Source organism: Musa acuminata, chromosome BXJ3-6, assembly GCF_036884655.1.
Source record: "Musa acuminata AAA Group cultivar baxijiao chromosome BXJ3-6, Cavendish_Baxijiao_AAA, whole genome shotgun sequence".
NCBI classification, from domain to species: domain Eukaryota; kingdom Viridiplantae; phylum Streptophyta; class Magnoliopsida; order Zingiberales; family Musaceae; genus Musa; species Musa acuminata.
In genome coordinates, this window is record NC_088354.1 from 4,404,695 (window position 1) to 4,424,013 (window position 19,319).

Here is a 19,319-nt window from a genome sequence, read left to right on the forward strand (position 1 = left end):
TTAATATAATGATAAATATAATTTAAATAAAAAAAAGGTTAAGATCCATCTATTGAGGAAGCGACAGACGAAGACAAAGAGATAGGGGCAGGAGAGGCTGGAGGCGAAAGTGAGTGAGAGTTGGACCACCACGTTATAGGGGTGGCGGGTGAGGGTGTAGGAGAGGATTAGGAGACCATTGCGTGCACAATGTCAAATCAGTCGACACACATCCACCCGAGATAGGACAGAAAGCTTTTGAGCTCGTTGTTAGCAATGGAAAGACTACATGTATACGATACTTTGTTAGGTAGCAATGGCTCAATGCTGTGTGGTCGCTTCCATGACGATGTCTCATCTCGTCATTGATGGTAATCTCAATTATTTTAAAACTTAAATTATATATTATTATATTAAATAATTTATTATAAGCCAACATGCTACGTAAGTAAAGTCTAACATTTATTAACTCGATGGAAGAGACATATATACTATATTTTTTAAAATATATAAATTATTTTAAATATAAATAAATCATTAGGGTTTAAGTGGTTTATGATCAAAATCATAATAGTTAAAATGAATCTTAACTTTTTTTTTTTTACTTAAATTATATATATTATTATATTAATAATTTATTATGAGTTATGTTATGTAAAAAAAAAAAGAAAAAAATTAATTTAGATATGAATAAATTATAAAATAAACCTTTTTAGCCCTAAAATGTATTCTTGTTTACCTCGCTTCGAACATAACTATTATGTCAGCGATTAGTTCCCACAGTCACCTTTTTCATGGAATCGACCTAAGAACCTGGAACGATTGATTGGCAGCACGGAAAGAGACAATGGCTTTTGTGGTGCTGATCAGGCGGCATCTCTGTAGATCTTGAGGCCGCGCCGTGAGGGCAGAGAGCTCCTCGTAAAACCCTCGACCGATTGCCCTCTCGTCTGTTGTGTTCTCTTCGATCATTCTTCTTCTGCATTTTACGGGTGAGTTTCGACGAAGCTTTGACGAATCGTGCATATTCTTGTGTTTGTGTTCATGTTGCTGGTTCGGATTTTTCATCTAATGTGGTTGTATGTCATGATCTAATGTTTGGTCTCTCTTGCTTTCTGTTGTTGTTTGAGTTTGAAGACCACGATTTGGACAGCTACCCCAAATGGGGTAAATGTTCTAAGCACATTACCTAATCACTGTGAGAGTCCACTATTTCTCTCTCTGTTTTGGTTTTCTTTCTGTTGTCATTTGGACAGCTACCCCAAATGTGGTAAATGTTCTGAGCACATTACCGAATCACTGCGAGAGACCACGACGAACGACGGCGACGACGTTCTGAGCACATTACCTGTTCTGTTGTCGGGCGACGACGTCTTCCTCTCCGTCGGCGAACGGCGGCATCTTCCTTCGGCGAGAGGCTTCCGTGCGATCTCCGGCGGGCTGTTATTCGGTAACTCTATCTCGTTCTCTCTTCTCCTTCGTCATCGCCCTCCTCCCCCTCCCCCGGACCCCGACGGAACCCCTCTCCTTCCTCCTCCGCCGTAGCCGCGTCCCCCTGAGTTCCCCCTCCTTAGCTGTCCCCCGAGTTGTTTCCGTGGGGAACGTTCTCTTTCTCCATCTCGGATATTTGGTCCCCCACACAACCGGTTCTTTGTCCGCCCTCAGTAAAATGTTGCATATGGATTCCCACTCTGTGCGATTCTATTTTTGTTTTTTATCCTCTGATTGCTCGCCTTGCTCCTCCTCCCTGCTCTCGGATCCTGGCAGCCCCTTCTCCTTCCTCCTCCTCCTCCTCCTCCCTCTTCCCCTCCTAATCGACAGAAACCCCTCCCATACTCCAACAGCTCCCTCTCCCTCCTCCGCCGTCTACTCCTCCTCCCTGCTTCCCTTCCAACCGACAGCAACCCACCTCTCACATACCCCGACAGCCCCCTCTCCTCCTCCAACGAGAGCTCCTTCCTTCCCTCCCAACTGACTGCAACCCCCTCTCCATCCTCCGCCACCTATGTTCTTTTTTTCTTTTTTGTTAATATTGTAAATGATTGAATTTGTCATTGGCTCCTTGCTACTTCATAGTTTTGTCACTTTTGTCATTACATTTGGATAATATAATTTATTACTTTAAATGAATCTAATTTGATGTATTATTTTTATTTTAGTTATCATATTTATTAATAATGATATACAATTTTAAAATTTTAATATCCAGGGCACCTCGGTGCACTTGGGCGATCGCTAGCAACTCAGGTGTTTTGGCACCTTGGCACCAATTAGTTCCTAGCATCTTTGACTACACTTGACTACACTGGTAATATTATGTCTTGACCATTGAGCTATAACGGTGCTAATTCAGAACTGTTCTCATTACTGATTTCGTTCTTTTAGAATCATTGTTCATTAGTGTGAATTGGACCACCCATTTAATAGGAACAATTTGACAGTAAAAGTGCATGTTAATTGTTTGCTTTGTTAGCAAAGTGAAAAACCTTTCTAAATGGTCAACACTTCCAATTATATTGGAATAAATTTTAGAATGTTTATAAAACAGTCTAAGTTTCCATTCTTTAACTGGTTGTGTCTTTGATCCTGGTATTATCATTTACTTCAACAAGTTTTAGATTGTAAAACCTTTTTCCCCTAGTGGTTAGTGTCTAAAATAACTGGATCTATCTTATCATCTATTTAATCTTGCACTACACATCAAAAGTTATACTTGATCCATTGGATAATTATTATGCCTTAGGTCATGTTTTTATTCTCAAATTGGCTCACTAGAGAATCACAATGTAGATTTGTTAATCTATATAAACTTGATATGCTGTCTTATCTATACCATGGTGCGACTGTAATAATATGTTCCAGAGTATCTGTATCCAATATATGGCATATCAAATGAACTAAATTTAAGAAACTTAGCAAATTTTATGCTGTGTGATTATGCAAATTGAATGCTATCTAGTAACAGAAATATATATTGAGATGTATGCAAGGGCAATCAGTGAGAGAAACTATAGGGGGTGTTGGTAATTAATTAGTCAATGAAACATATACCAGCTGCAGCAATTTAATTTTCAAAATATAGAAATCTGCAGAAATTTTCCTTTTTTTACTTTTCACAAAATTATCAATACATATAGACGGACACGTACTTATATGGTCAAGATATATTAATTTGAATGTGGCCAGAATCAATTTTTTTAGGCAACATGTAGGACATGCATGAAACCACAATTACATCTTCATGTATATACCAATTTGAATCTAGCCTAGAATCATTTTTTACAACATGTGGGACATGCATCATACCACAATTGCAGCTTTGTGACATGCCTTTAGCAATAGTTCCTCTCTGATATTGATTGTTCTGACTCAACCTGATAACCTACTAACCCAAGCCACTTTTATTGTCCTTATGATTGTGCCTGTGGTCTCTGGCCATTCTTTTGAAATACATTTGAACTTGAATGTGAAATGTTTTCTGAAGCCGGGACTCAGAATATGAGATACTTATATTTTTTTTGGAAGTCAAATGAGTTAATCATATTATTTTTGGTTTGAACTAATATGCTTGTAATTTTTTAGTTGAGTGACCTTCAGATTTCTGAATTAACTGCATGTCTCACATATTTATGTAATTTATGTACACTTCTTTTCTTGTTCTTGGTTACTAATGGTTAAAAAAAAAAAACTTTCTAACATCTTAAAGCACACTACTTTTTAGAGATATGCATTTTCAAGGACACAAGAGGAGGAAAATTAACAATGAGGATAGCAACGATAATTGCATATCAAATTTGAAAACTCCACCTCTTAACCATGGAAAGATTGGAGGCTCTTCTAAGGTTATTGACTACTCAAATGATTTTGCTTTAACCAATCTTCTGGAAAGGTTAGAAGATGGTAAGTATGGGAGTGTAACCAAAGAATATGAAGCTCTTCATTCTCAGAGGATGCAGGTAATCAATTTTTTATCTGCGTTACAGCCAAGTATAGCATCTAGAACTTTTCAGGGTGGTGGAAGCACTTCTGCTAATTTATCAACAAGGCAGAATCAGATGAAGTCAGGTCAACATGGTGATAACTTATCTCATGATATAATCGATCTGGAAGTTGATACCATGGAAGGTGCTGCTAACCCTGTCAGAATACCTGTAGAACAGACACAGGATGCTGTTGGGAATATCTCACTACATTCCAGTGATTTTGAGTCTGTAACGCGGAAGGGAAAGTCAGATGCTGCACATGGCCCATTGAATACACCCCCAGTAGATGAAGACAACAAAGAGGAAACCACAGTCATAATTGTAGATTCAGACGAAGAAGATGCAAGCCATCAAGGCAAAACAAAATATGATTGCCACCCTGATCATGAGGTCTTGGAATTTGGAGCATCACTGGCAAGTCAAATCCAGAAGCACATATCACGAGCCAGCAAGTTAGCACAAGAAGTTAACTTGTATCAACTAGTTCCATATGACCAAGGAATTGGAAGATCAGTTTGTGCTACTAATTTTAAACCAAACTGGCAGCCTTCTGTTCATTTTGAAAAGGTGGTCTTACAGACAGTCGATGAGAAGCAGCGGTTTCAAGATGTTGTTGTAAGTATTCGGTGTATTACCTTGAAGCAATTACTTCAATTTGCACAGATATGATGTGCATGCGTGACCATCTCTTAACCTTCATGTCCCTACATTGTTACCTTTACTTGCCAAAAATGTACAGTTATTATATTTGGAAAGGACATATAGAAAATTGAATTCTACATTATTTGACCTAAAGAAAGTGGTGACCCAAGTCAGATCTGGATGTTTTGAACTAATAATTTGATGGTGCAAGACAAACTTATAAAAACTCATGTGCATTCTTTGAAGAAGAAAGGTTTTCATTTGCATAGATATTTTAGCTTGACCCCTTCTTGTTGACATACTGTTTCTGGTTAATTCTCAGAATTATTCGTGATATCGTCTATCTCAGTTTCATGATATTAAAGATTGAAACACAATCTTTGTCATATGCCATATCTGTGTAGTCATGCAGTCTGTAGCAGACATCCACTGAGAATGCATGCCAATTAGCTCTCTAGAAATGAAATATACTAATAATCATGGGTGAATTTATACTGAAAGTCCATCAACTAGGAACCAGCTGGTATTTTAACTTGGTTGTATGTGCCCATATGTAGTATTTTCTAAATGTCTAGAACAATTCTCTTCAAATAAAGAAGGATCATCGGTTACATGTCATAGAAACAAGCTGGATCTTGCGGCAAATGGACAGTAAATCTGCAAAAAGTTGACAGGCTCAAGGAAGCTAGAAATTGTTGTCTGAACTTCGAAAAGAAGTATTCATGAAATTTGAGTGTAAAATAACATGTGATTAGTAGATACTCTGGTTCTTTGTCTTTGAAAATGAGGTTCATGATAGTATCTTATCTTCTAGTAACTCAGGGGCCAAAGCGAAATAATATGTTAATGTAAAATGGGGTAACTCCACATTGTGTGCTTTGGAATGGCCATAGTTCTGTAACTTTTCTTTGTGGTGTTCTCCTAGGAATGAGATAGAAACAAAAGCTACTGGAACTTTTGATTCTTTAGGAAATAAGGTGTCCTTCAAGAAAGAAAAGGGAGAGAAGAGAGAGACGAAAAGAGAAGAAAGATAAAGAGGAACTCTATAACAGCGAGTGTTATCAAGTTTATAACTCGATTTTATAGTCCTGAGGTCCATAGATCAATTTTATTTGTGGACTCCTTTTCATTGTATCTGATATCTATGTCATACAGGATTAATGGGGCCTGGATGATCATCCAATGTTGACCTTCTGGTGCTGGTTGCGTAGCCTTGGATGACCAGGCTTAGGTCACCCTTCTTAGTCTCTAACTAGGAGTCCAAAAAGGCTTAAACTCGTTTGAGTTGACCTTCCTGTGTGATTTATTGTCAATTTGACTAACTTTGGTGCAAACTCAAAGTGAAAGAAGGTTGTTTGGACTGCTGTTGTCCTACCTCCAATAGACTAGGCCTTGTTACCCGGTCAATCCCTATACAATTATAGTGACCTCTGGAGGTGTGATAGACTAGATGTTGATGAGGGTTCCCATACTATATTGGAGTGATTACATGGCATGTGGTCAGTTAGCTTCCTTTTTGCTGGTGTTGGCATAAGGAAGAAGCCTTCTTATCATCAAGAATTTGCATCATAGTAAATAGTAATTGTCTTAGGCTGATCTTGTCCCCAGAATGATGCTTATGGGAAGTTCTGTATAACATTGTTTTCAATTTCTTAGATGGTTTCTTTTGAATGATCACTATAATGGATCAAAACTACAGTGTATAAGTTGCTTCTTAAGTGCCACTTGTGTAGCATCTCCATTGTATATGCAACACTTCTTAAATTAGCATCTATTACAACTTTCTTTGGTATTTCTTAAGCTCTGAGACGTGGAAGGGATCATGGATGTAAGCATTTACTATCAACTGGAACCTATAACCTTTTGATCCTATAAGTGTACAACCACCTTGAATGGGCCATAGAATCGAAGACAATTTGTGCTATGGCTTGTTTTACCCAGAATGGCTCTATCTATGGTATCTTGGTAGCTTTAATACAACCCAGCTACCCATTTAATATTCTTTCTCCTTTTGCAACCAAGTTAGGTAAGGAAGGGCAGTAGCCCCAAACATGCTGCTATGCAACCAAGGGCTTGTCAGCCAGCAGTTTTATACTCCAAGAAGGAGTTCTAAAAGGCTTAAATCTTCATTTCAATTGTCCATCTCCCAGTGTCATTTGGAGTCAATCTGGTAAGTTTGGTGTCATTAGGACTTTCCAATTGAAGATAAGGCTGTACTATTTTGTCTCAGTCCTAGTCTTTTGTAGAAATTTGAACTTTGTTGACTGACCGATTAGTCAAATTATGATAATATGGGACTGCTGCAACTAGAAATGTCAGACAAGTCAAAACTTGTTTACCCAGATAAAACATAATCAAGTTCTCTGAATCATGCTGCACCAGATAAAGAGCTTACATTGAAATCTTGTTGATGCAACTTTTTCGTGCAAATAAGAAAGCCTGATATTATATTCTGAATAATTTAATCATGCTTGTGGTGAGGCTCTTATCTTTTGCTTGTTCTTACTTGAGATGCTTTTGTTACCTATTCGAGATTTAGAAAACCACCTCGATAAATGTATTTTGTGTTTCCATATCACTTCTATGAGTTTCTAGGTTTATTTTTATCAGTGATTTTTTCAAGAAATTTGCATCTAACTTCCTGCTTAAATTCTGTTCCAATTTTTTTAGTCGAGGCAGAAGCAATTGCCATTTATGAAGTTAGTTCAGCTATATAATATTTTTATTGATTTTGCATTGCAAGATTATGATATTTGATTTTATGCTTGTGCATCATTTTAGGATGAAAAGAATATGGAAATGAGATGTGAGAGACAAGCTGCTGAAGCTCCTAATGTAGTAAAGACTCTGGATTCTAATGCTGAAATGAATAAAGAGAAGGAATGTGATGGCAATCCAAAATTTGTTTCCTCGATGGCAATCGAAGATATCTCATCAGGCATGGGAAGCCTTTATGAAGTTGACAAAGTATCATCACAAAGTGATGGTCTGGAAGATCTTTGGAAAGACATGTCATTAGCAATGGAATATTCAAAGGTTATTATGTTGCTATTTTCTATTTCCTTTGTTGCATATTCTTTCACAATTAGCTTTGTATTTGTGGTTTATTTTGCAATTTCCATGTTGCATCGTTGAACAAAAATGACTTTCCTTCAGGTAACTACTTTTCTATAGGATTATATTTGAGTTAATTAATATTTGAAGAACTGTAGGGTGCAGGTGCTTGTATTGATGAAAAACTAATTAAATGAATAATTGAAAGGTCCAGATTTAGTCAGTTTGTTTACCATGATCTAGAGAATTATACTCAAGTTTCTTCCTGCAAGAGTCAATGAACTTAAGTGACAAGGCCTTTTAATTCGATGCTAGTCAAGGGCAAGTGCTTGAAGTCAAACCTATCATCTTTAACAAGTTATATTATTACAGCAAGTAATGTAGTGGCTTATAACCTTTTAGGAGTGAGCTTTCTTAACATGGTCTAAAATGCTTCAACGCTTACTGTCTTAACATAAAGATCCATTCTTTCTTTGTTATCCAGTGGAACAATATTGAGGTGCCCATCAACCAAATCTTCCCCACTTGTATCCTTATGATGATCATCCTTGTTAGGTCCCCAGTCACATCCTTGATGACATCTTCTTTGTCAGGTCAGTAGTAGCTTAGGATGTTTGTTTGGGCTCCCTTTTTGGGACTTCAGACTTTAGATTAAGCCCCTGTTATTGCATCCACCAGGAAACCTTCACCATGATTTATGTTAATTAATGCACCATGGATGTGTCCTTGCACAAGTTTCAAGTAGTGAATACATGGTCGTGTAATAATTTATTCTTTTTTCTTTGTTATCAAACTATTATATTACGGCATATATCCTCATTGACATTTATATAATTACTAGTAATGGATTTGTATTGGGATTCAAGTTCTCTCACTTTTTCCTTTACCACATACTTTTAATAGCATGATACATGTAGAAATTGTAAACTGTTTGATACTAGAACTTACATAACAGAAGCTAAAAGATTCAAATTTGTTAAAAGGTATGATATCAGTTTATTGGGTAATATATTATTGAATTAATAATAAAAAACAAATACGAATTGGTAGCTAGATATATGTCATAGCACTGAACTATATGGTCAGATATCATCATTGGTCAGACCGGTAATACTAGCCGGTATACTGGTCCTACATATACTTGAGATTAGTCAAGTATAAATTGATCAGCCCAGTATACTCAGTGTATGCTAGAACATGTCTATTTGAGATTAGTCAAAGAAGCCATAGCGTCAATTCGATTATAGATTTTATGAGCATATCCTGTATGATATATGTTGAAGTTAATCCAGAGAGTGCCATAGGGTTGTAATGTCTTTTTGTAGGTTCTATATAATTCTCATCAACATACATCAAACTCAATGCTTTTCCTTTAGTCTTATTGATTATCTTTTCTTTTGTATCTAGATTGATACATCAGATGATCAAGCACTTGTGCAACAAGAAGAAGAATGTAACCATTCGTACTTGCTCCAAGATGACTTTGGCCTTGTTTGTCGTATTTGTGGAGTTATTCAGAAGAGGATAGATACAATATTTGATTTCCAGTGGACGAAGGTATGTGCACCAATAATACATACATTACTTCTTGTAGAGAGATTTTTTCTGCGTACATGTTTGGATACTTATATTCGGCAAAATTTTATTCAATCAATAACATCTCTCCTATACTTTCTATAATTAGGCCTTGAAGAGTGCATCATCTGTAATTGTAAATGCGTTCTTAAGCAATCGTGCCATTTGACATCTTGTAGTGTTTGTCTCTATCAAGGATCACGACATGATACAATTGGTTTAGAGGTAGAATAGCCTTATAGAATAGGTTCTACTTTCAAGTTAACTTATTGCCATTGTTGTCCTTTACATTATACCACACTATTGACAAATTTGCTTTGAACACATAGGAGCTAAATTATAGGTGTGAACATCAATACCACCTTGTGCTAGTCCACTGATGCCAAATTTGGTGAGTGCCTACTATCTATTAAAGCTAATGGTGCATAATGTTAATGCATCTTGCTAACCTTAATCAGTTATGGGATTTCTTGTATAATGGTCCTAACGGGGACGTTACCATTTGAATGAGGGAGATTGTGATGCTCTGATAATTGCAAACTGATACAAGAGAAAACAAAAAGTTTTAAAGAGGCATATGGTTGGCAACCTAGGTTAATAATGTTTGGTTCATTTCAGTAGGCCTACCCCATGTAAGGTATTTAGATAGTAGGCTGTTTAGGTTTGTTATACATGTTATGCAAGTGGTAGAAGTGGGGCTTGTAGTGCCTGAAATTTCCTTTTACTAGAGTTTAAATTATGGGCATTGTGATCTAATCTACATGGGCAAAGGAGTATAGTGTGATACCCCAACAATCCATCATCAGAGATGCAAAAGAGAGGGATTTGTGCAACTCAAGTTTACCACAACTAGAAAATTGTATGTCAGAATTTTGCGGCACATAGTGGCAGCTCGAAATTGTTATATGTTATTGATAATTTAGGATAGTAGTTGATTGTATTGATCCCTTTGTGTGATATCTCAACTAAGAGGAGCTTACAAAGATGCACCGACACATCTCCAACTAACTAGCTTGTCTAGAGGAGCTACCTAAAAGAACCTCAAGTCCAATTAAATAGTAGTTCATTATACTAGTTGAAAATTGTAAGCTGAAATCCTTTCTATATTTCTTGTTCCTCCAATCATGTTGCCTTTTCCTGATAAGATCATTTTCGTGGGTTTCCATTTCCTTATGTATCATTTTGTTTCATCATCTTTTTTTTTTCTTTCTATTTCATACCATGTTCCTTAAATCTGAAGTTCTATTTGGGAATAGACAAATTGTCTAATTGTGTTGCTTTTGCTAGTTGAACCATATCATGTTAAAACAATCATATTAGAGCAGCTGCTGATTGTCATTGTTTAATGCATGGAAATATTATGGTTGTGAATAATGATTTCAATAAATTCTAGCTTCTCATGTAAAATGTTTTAGCAATTTTTGTTCATGAAATGTGTATTATCAGTTGTCTTGCTGTTTCCTTCTCAGGGCTCACGTGCAACAAGGACATACTTGACTGGGCCAGGGAACTCTAAGGATCTAGTGGCTCACTACTCTGGCCTTGAAGTTTCAGAGGATGATTTTATTGTTGCCGAATTATCTATTCATCCAAGGCATCTGAAGCAAATGAAGCCGCATCAGCTAGAAGGCTTCAATTTCTTGGTTAAGAACTTGGTTACAGATAAACCAGGAGGATGTATTTTGGCTCATGCGCCGGGGTCTGGGAAAACCTTCATGCTTATAAGCTTCATCCAGAGTTTCTTGGCTAAGTATCCATTGAAGAAGCCTTTGGTTATCCTTCCTAAGGGTATTTTGCCTACATGGAAGAAAGAGTTCCAACGGTGGCAGGTTGAGGATTTACCCATCTATGATTTCTACTCCTCTAAAGCTGATAACAGATCTCAGCAATTGGAAGTGTTAAAGCTTTGGCAAGAGAATAAAAGCATTCTTTTTTTGGGTTATAAACAATTTACGAATATCATTTATGATAAAGAAAACAGCAAGGTCTCTGCTGCATGTCGGGAAATGCTGCTGAAAATCCCCAGCCTTCTGATATTGGATGAAGGCCACACTCCAAGAAATGAGGACACATTCGTGCTTGATTCACTTGCAAAGGTGCAGACTCCTCGAAAAGTAGTACTTTCAGGAACCCTATTTCAGAATCATGTTAGGGAGGTCTTCAATATTTTGAATCTTGTGCGCCCTAAGTTTTTGAGGATGGAGACTTCCCGAGTCATTGTCAAGCGAGTCCTAAGTAGAATATATATATCAGGAGGTAGAAAGCTCTCTAAGAGTAGTGTGGACAACGCTTTCTATGATTTGGTTGAGGAAACACTGCAGCATGATGAGAATTTCAAAAGAAAAGTTACTGTTATACGAGACCTTCGAGAATTAACCAAGGACGTTCTTCATTATTATAAGGGTGATTTCTTGGAAGAGCTGCCTGGTCTCGTGGATTTCACTGTCCTCTTGAACCTCAGTGCTAAGCAAAGAGTGTATGTTCAAAAACTTGCCAAGTTTGAGAAGTTCAAAAGAACCTCTATGGGTAGTGCTGTCTATATGCATCCTCACTTGTATGACACAGCAGAAAAGGCTTCTGGGGACAGGGTCGCATTTTTCAACGATGATAAGATCGATAGCTTGTTAGAATCTCTTAATATCAGAGATGGGGTTAAAACAAAATTTTTCCTCAACATTTTGTCTCTGGCTGAATCCGCTGGAGAGAAACTACTTGCCTTCAGTCAATACATTCTACCTCTAAAATTTTTGGAAAGGCTAATAGTTAAAACCAAGGGTTGGCATTTAGGAAAAGAAATTTTTATGATATCTGGTGATTCGACTTCTGAGCAAAGAGAGTGGTCGATGGAGCAATTTAACAACTCCCCTGATGCTAAGGTTTTCTTTGGTTCAATCAAGGCTTGTGGGGAAGGCATCTCACTTGTAGGTGCATCTAGAGTTGTCATCTTGGATGTTCACTTTAATCCATCTGTCACCCGCCAAGCTATTGGGCGTGCATTTCGGCCTGGCCAGCTGAAGAAAGTATATATTTACAGGTTAGTTGCAGCTGATTCTCCGGAGGAGGAATTTCATTATACCTCCTTTAGCAAGGAGTTCATCTCAAAGATGTGGTTCGAGTGGAGTGAGTATTGTGGCCATCAGAACTTTGAGTTAGACGAGGTTGATTTGGCTAGCTGTGAAGATTTGTTCTTGGAAAGTCCTATCATAGGAGAAGATATCAAGGCGGTGTACAGAAGGTTAGTTCCCGTACTTGGTCTACGTCTGAGTTAATATTTTTTACTGCATTCAAATGCAATTTTTGCATGTTGTTGATTGACGTTGATACGATAATACAGGTGATTCTTTGGCTGATGCGTGGGAGAGCATACGACAGATTGTAGGATCTTCAGATGGTCTGACATTGTACATCATACCAACTCTAATTTTTTGACCTTGCAGTCTTTTTCTATAATGCACAATTTTCATATCTAGAAGTGATAAATCATGTTCTTCCCATGTTCAGGTCTTCATGGTACTTACTGGTCGCATTATGAACTCTCCCTTTTCAAGATACATGTAAAAGTTTGACTTGTTGGCTGTTTGAATCGACTGCAAAGCTACTAGAGAGATGATCGTTGCTGGCGTTCTACTTCTCTTGATGATGTGTAAAAAAGATGTGTTCATGGTTGCTGATATCTGTTTTGTTCTTGTTGGTGACTGTTTGTCATCGAGATGCATTAATACTATCTACCATTTTGTTGAGTGTGCTGTTGAGCTCGCACTGTAGATGTTTTGGGATCAATAGCCCCTCTAAATGCAAGACGTGTATATAAAATGACTTGTCAATGGCTAATGCCAAATATTTTGATACAATATCGCCATCTACAAGTTAATACTGTCTGATGTTAAGTCGAATATATATATCCTTTTGGTCTACAGCTGTTGCTTATACCCTGCCGTGTTGCCATCATCTCCCCATTTCTTGGTGTTCCGTCCTGTGAGTGTTGTAGCAGACTTGAAACTCGTTCATCGAAAGAATGCCTCTATCCTCGTTTCATGGCGAAGGTGAAACATTTTTATTTGGTTTAATGTTATTTATTTAAGTTTATATTTTTCTTATTTACACAAGCACTTCGTAATCTAAGTTTGGGTATATCTTGAATTAATTTATAAATTATCTCCTATAGTTAATTATTTTTAATATTTCAGTTTCATTGATATTTTTATAATTATGAAAGTAAAACATCTATATTTATTTATTTTAATATTATTAATTTTATGAATACAAAAATATAAAAATAAAGGTTAAAATATAATTTTAATGTTTCAGTTAATGATGGTGGATGATAGATAGTATTGGTGAGAGTCGTGGGTAATTGTCGTGGTTGAGGAAAGCGACAACGAAAGATGAAGATCGTTTTGCATTTACGTCAACATTGACGTAATTATCGAGTGACGAAAGGGTTACTCAGCAACTATGTCAACATTGACGGTTGCTCAGTAACTATGTCAACATTGACGTAGATATAAAGCGTCTATCAACTATTCTCATCCACAACAACCATCGATATAAAGCGCCTATCGAGTGATGTCGTCCGAGTGATGTCGTCATTTGCTACCATCGATATTGTCCGTCGTCACCAATTAGAATGTTAAAATTATTTTTTATTTTTTATTTTTATATTTTTAATAATAAAATTAATATTATTAAAATAAATAAATTTAAATATTTTATTTTTATAACTATAAAGATCTCAATATAATTTTTTTTAAATATAAAGCTTGAAATATTAAAAATAATCAACTACATACCTCATTATAAGCCCTTTGACATGACGACGGACAAAGCATCTTTACTTGGTAAGTTTATATATTTTTTATTATCAACTGCGAGATGGACATAATTTTTAAGATCTTGGTAGGCTAATCATCTTCTTCTTTCTAATTCCCGAATCACCCCTGGTAGAATCTCCAAGCCTACAGCTTGTGAGATGTTAGAGAGAACCTGTGATTAAGAATTCCTATAATAAGCTAAAAAATGACGTATATATAATAATAATATAAAAAATTTTAGTGTTTGTTATTTATTTTTACATGGCTTGATGAGAGGTACTAATACGACAATAGAAAGTTGCTATATAAAATTGCCAACGTGCTCGATAGCTTACAATAAGTTCTCTTCCTGGAGGTTCAAACATTTTCCTTCCTGGAAACAGAACTCTTGCAAGTCATTTCACTTCTTGAAAATAAGAATAAGAACAGGGCCAGTTGGTCGATTAAGCATTTCCAATTTAAAGCTTGCCCAGGATTCAACAGGCAGACCAGATGCAAAACCTTGGATGCTCTCCAGTTCATCCCTGCATAATGAAATATAAACATCATAAAGCATCTGAATTCATACGTTAATGCATGCTATAGTTCATCGTGTTGTTTGGTTGTATACACTCAAGCTACTAAAGAGCTAAAGCAACAACAAAGTTCAATATGAGAGGGAGTAACTAGTGACTGAAAGTAGGAAAATAACTACGCCTTGGAAAGTAGGAACCTCCGTAAGGTTATGCATTAACATTAAAAGAAAGGAGGACACACGATATTGTAAATGATGAATCACACACTGTGCCTTCATCACGAAGTTTGCAGGCTGTACTTGAAGGTAATCATATATATCTAAAAGATGAGACTCTGCTCTTTGAATTGTGAATTACGACAAAATTCAGAATGTTAGGTTGCTCAGGCTGCAGAAAAATAAAAAGTAAAACATTTACCTTCCGCCTGGATGTCCAACATAGACCATGACGCTGATAAGTCCTCCAGACCCCAGTACCCTACCAGCAGCCTGCAATGCTGCCAGCGTTGTTCCTGGCGTTGTAAGAATTGCTTTGTCTCCTCCTGGCAGATAGCCCAAATTGAATACCACAAGTCTGAATTGTAACAAGCAGAAATTCTTGTGAACAATAAACGGATGTAAAACCAGGAGGTTACTTCAGCAAAAAAGAAAGTTTAAGCAAAATAAAAAAAAAAAATATTTCCTAAAACACAAAACAAGAGTGATCTAAAATAAAATGTCTTAGTGATGCTGCCTGGCTTAAGCATATACCAATTCTTTTTCATGTACCCCAAATTATATCCTTGGTAGCTCACTTTATGTTCTTATAGAAAAATTAAACTTTTTCGGAATGGCAGGGTCCAGATTCCAGAATTCAACATTAAGATTTTACTTGCTCGAAACTACCATACAATAAATACTCTGGAACCTGTTCCCGATATAGTTAGAAATAAATTAATCTGATAACATGGATTAAGATCAGCAACTTAATGTGTGAGAATAATAAGCTCAGTTTGAAAATGTAATCACACTTTTAGTAGCACTCTTAGTCATTTGAGACAAGATCCCTTAATAAAAGCTTTTGCTCTAAATTGTAGCTAAATTGATCATGGACCAAAGGGAGTCTTCCATAATTCCAACTTGCAGCAAAGTCAGGCAGTTTCAGCCTTTCTTGAGTAGCTGGCCCGAAATGGGTTCTACCAAAATCCCTTCACACATTGGGAACATCAAACAACTTGAACCAATCAAAATCTATTCTTGAAGGTGTGCATGTCATGACAAAAGTACAATCAAAACCAACACCTTAAAGTCACCTCAAGTATGTATATGTAAATATGCACACATATACAGACGGATACATGTATATACATGTAGTGATTCTCTAAATAACAATGTCAAAAAGACATATCATGTTTATGGTAACTTGAAGAGAGTGCTCGAGCTCATACTACAACAATTGAGTTATTTTTCTTCACAAAAAATACATGACAAATTCATGCTCTACATAGGCCAATGTTGTTATGGGATTGACAAGGTCACTGCTGAAAATAATGGTATGTATGACAGCACATATGGGTTTCCAATAATAGTAACTGAGTTCAAATAGCTGGGTTACCTGACAGAGTTGTCATTTTGAACAATATCTTCCATTTTGCTATGACAAAGCTTCAAGAGCTTCACTAGTTTCCTCTACCATAAAACAAGTCAACTGTTACTTGTAGCTCAGTGGTATCTAAAAATGGAAAAGCAGTTCAAAAGTACAACAAAATCTAATTTCAAGATCTTGGTCCAAGAACTATCAAATAAGATTTTTTTCTTCAAGACTAAATTTCTCAGCAAGAGATATCATTATTCTCTTGAAAAATGGAATAAAACAAGTGAGAAATATAGTTGTAAAAATTTTAGCACCTTGTTTTCCTCGACTGATATTTCCAGTAAAGCAGAAGTGTTGTCCAATGCTTCTTGCTGAATGTCCATTCCATAAACACAACCCCTGCCTGATTCATCGGCTACCATTGTGAGCAATGCCAGCGTGTCATAACCATTGCCGCATGTTGCATCAATTACAGTGTCTCCTTTCTGAATGATATTCTTCCACACCCTAATAAACCACAAGAATGAAAGCAGAACGCACTTATCAGCATATTTGTTATTCATATAACAAACTGAATATCAAGGTATTAGCAGTTTGTTCAATAGTCCCTTGTGCCTTTGTTTGCAACTCCACTATGCTCACAGGAAATGGGAGACGATGCAGCAATTTATTTAACAAGATAAAATATAGTTATTCCAAAAAGAAATTAGTAGACCCACATAATTATAAACAAGAAATTAATTTCAGAATTAATTGAAGCTATTAACATAGGAACTATACATCTTTGATGCTTATGATTGTGATAAAAGATATTTTTGTACCAAAAATAATTTAGAAAAGGACTGTAACCTCAGAAAGTACTTAAGCATGATCACCAGATTCAAGAGAGACAAGACTACAGGATTGAAACAAGATTAATCTGTATATAAAAGGAAGCCAAGCAACCCAATTAAATCTCATTTTTAAGGCATTGCGTATACATTAGCTGATAGAAAGTCTTAAGGTTTATCAGTATGTTCCTTTCTACGACTATACACAGAGAACACTTGGTAATTGGTGACTTGTGTTGCTATTTCCTAGAACCATTTTGCAGAATAATAGTTAATTGCATATATCCTAAACCTTCCAGTCCTGTCATTGGATAAATAGGAAAAGGCAAATAACAGGGCAACATTATGATACATCATGTCCCTTTGACTTGAAACTCATAATTGAGAAGTCAACAATAGGTAACAGTAATGCCACCACCATGGGTTTTAAGATGGCCCAAATAACATACATACTGATACTGAAGACATGGAACCAATCATCCCCGCATTAAACACACAGGAAAAATATCAAAAGAACTATGTTATTGGATTGAAAAATCAAGTAAAAAATCTGTTTCAATAAAATTCAAAAGGTTAATTGTGCATTCATTTCACTGTATCGCAATTCCCGGTAAGATGCTACAGGCTCCATATATTTTTCAAAAGGGTTTTGGTAAACTATGTCAGGGATAAGTAGCTGGTGAGAAGCAGGTACCAGACTTTTAAACTTCCGGTGCAAGAAAATCCTCCAAAAACCAACTTTACCCCAAAACCACAAATTTGCATCCTGATGACAAGCAGAAAACCTAATTTCTAAAATACTCCTCTATCACTAACGTCTGGACATATCATCCTGACAACCTGGAATGTTAGAAAATCTGCATCAATTTTATGAATTGGGATATCTAGTTATACTCAATAAGTATGTAAATCAGAAACCCTTCAAGAATTTTTCCATTGACAACATATGGAAAACCATCAAAAGGAAAAAATAAGAAAGGATTGTTGTACCTACGAGTGAGCTACCTCCGTTGCTTTCTTCCTTCCGGTGATAAAACCCATAAAAGCTTCCTCCATTCCTAAATTCGAAACAGATTGATACAAAGTGATATTTTATCATCAAAAGGAGAGAACAGTGGCCACAATTGCTCATATATTAGTTTGCGGGTTGCAATAGAAGAAACATGCACTACATCATAAAGTACCGGCGATAGGGAACTCTTTGGCGCCGGATTTTCGTGAGGAACCCGTCGAGAGCTGAGCCTTCAACGATATGCTTCGACGAAATAAAGATCGGAGAGGAAATGGGGCGGTAAACCTTCGGAAATGCGGCGACATTAAGGTTAGGGCTTCCATTTTGGGAGGTTGTGAAAGAGGTGATTGCGTGGACGAAATGGCAGAACTCGATGTAATACCGCGATGGAGTGTTCAGAATAATCCACGTGGTCTAAACTGACGGCTATGATTGCATCGACTCATCGCTCACCTCTTACATTCGGACAGCACAGTTTTTAAGATTATGTGTATATATAAAATAAAAACTAAAATAATATAAAGTATGATAGAATAATCTAAAATTCGAGGGAAAAATAACCGATATTCATGAAAAAAAATCTCATAATTATTAGCACAAAATAAAATGTTATTTATTATTATCTTTTAAAGCGCCAAATACACAGTCCAAATGGTGAAGTAAACCGGAAAAAAGGGTCCAATTTTTTCTTGCAAAACAATTTTACTTTAATCTTATTGGTTCTTAGTTAACTTTATTTTAATCGTCAAATTATTTGCCCCATTATCAATCGCTACACTTTTCTCTTTATCTTCGTATATTCTTGGATTTCTTCATCATCGGGTATTCGCTTGCGGTCCGTGAATCAGAAGGATGTGTGCGGCGGCGCAGCATGAGATGCATCCATGATTCAGTGTGCCAGAGAGATGAAGTTGCTATTTATAGTGCAAATTTATTCTCTAGGAAATGGTGCCGAACATACGATAAGAACGTACAATCTCTCGCACCACATCACATACGTATCACGTATACTGAAACAGACTCTGGACGTCCGCTCCTGCACGTATATATAGTAGCTAGCATGCAAGATAACAACTGCAGTGTTCCTGATGGCCATCACGGGGCTTCTGCAGGCGCTGGAGCGAGGAAGGGAACGGTGGGCACAGTTGGGATGGAAGGCATGACCGGGATGGAGGGCATCGTGACCTTAGTGATGCTTGGTATGGCAAACAAAGTCGGCAACGTAGCAGTCGGCATGATCGGCATTGGCGGCACTGCAAGCTTCGGAACAGTCGGTACCACCGGCATAGGCGACGACGTGGGAAGTGAGGGTGGAAGTGCTGCAGGGGCTTCGGCGGTGTCGAGCA

General features: G+C 36.8%; 2 protein-coding genes across 9 annotated transcripts; one reads left to right on the plus strand and one right to left on the minus strand.

Moving 5' to 3' along the window:
- The first annotated feature begins 750 nt into the window (after nucleotides 1-750).
- LOC135581810 (protein CHROMATIN REMODELING 35-like) lies at nucleotides 751-13,147 on the plus strand. 7 transcript variants are annotated; one of them, XM_065157357.1, is made up of 8 exons: nucleotides 751-1,429; nucleotides 2,189-2,287; nucleotides 3,701-4,577; nucleotides 7,386-7,640; nucleotides 9,066-9,215; nucleotides 10,703-12,468; nucleotides 12,568-12,634; nucleotides 12,735-13,147. In XM_065157357.1, the coding sequence occupies exons 3-7, from the start codon at nucleotides 3,705-3,707 to the stop codon at nucleotides 12,569-12,571; spliced, it is 3,048 nt and encodes a 1,015-aa protein (XP_065013429.1). In that variant the 5' UTR covers nucleotides 751-1,429; nucleotides 2,189-2,287; nucleotides 3,701-3,704; the 3' UTR covers nucleotides 12,572-12,634; nucleotides 12,735-13,147. The 7 variants fall into 7 exon arrangements, with proteins under 7 accessions (XP_065013429.1, XP_065013432.1, XP_065013433.1 ...); XM_065157360.1 differs by having other exon boundaries at nucleotides 751-971; nucleotides 1,117-1,429; nucleotides 2,189-4,577; XM_065157361.1 differs by having other exon boundaries at nucleotides 2,189-4,577; nucleotides 12,568-12,624.
- Nucleotides 13,148-14,238: 1,091 nt separating this feature from the next.
- Nucleotides 14,239-18,320, minus strand: LOC135641729 (tRNA (mnm(5)s(2)U34)-methyltransferase, chloroplastic-like). Of its 2 annotated transcripts, XM_065157388.1 has the most exons (7): nucleotides 18,146-18,320; nucleotides 17,952-18,019; nucleotides 17,656-17,801; nucleotides 16,446-16,638; nucleotides 16,153-16,226; nucleotides 14,977-15,132; nucleotides 14,239-14,568 (listed from the first exon to the last, which is right to left on the minus strand). In XM_065157388.1, exons 3-7 carry the CDS (start codon nucleotides 17,724-17,726, stop codon nucleotides 14,445-14,447), a joined length of 618 nt encoding a protein of 205 aa, XP_065013460.1. In that variant the 5' UTR covers nucleotides 17,727-17,801; nucleotides 17,952-18,019; nucleotides 18,146-18,320; the 3' UTR covers nucleotides 14,239-14,444. The 2 variants fall into 2 exon arrangements, with proteins under 2 accessions (XP_065013460.1, XP_065013459.1); XM_065157387.1 differs by lacking the exon at nucleotides 17,656-17,801 and having other exon boundaries at nucleotides 17,956-18,019.
- Nucleotides 18,321-19,319: the final 999 nt, after the last annotated feature.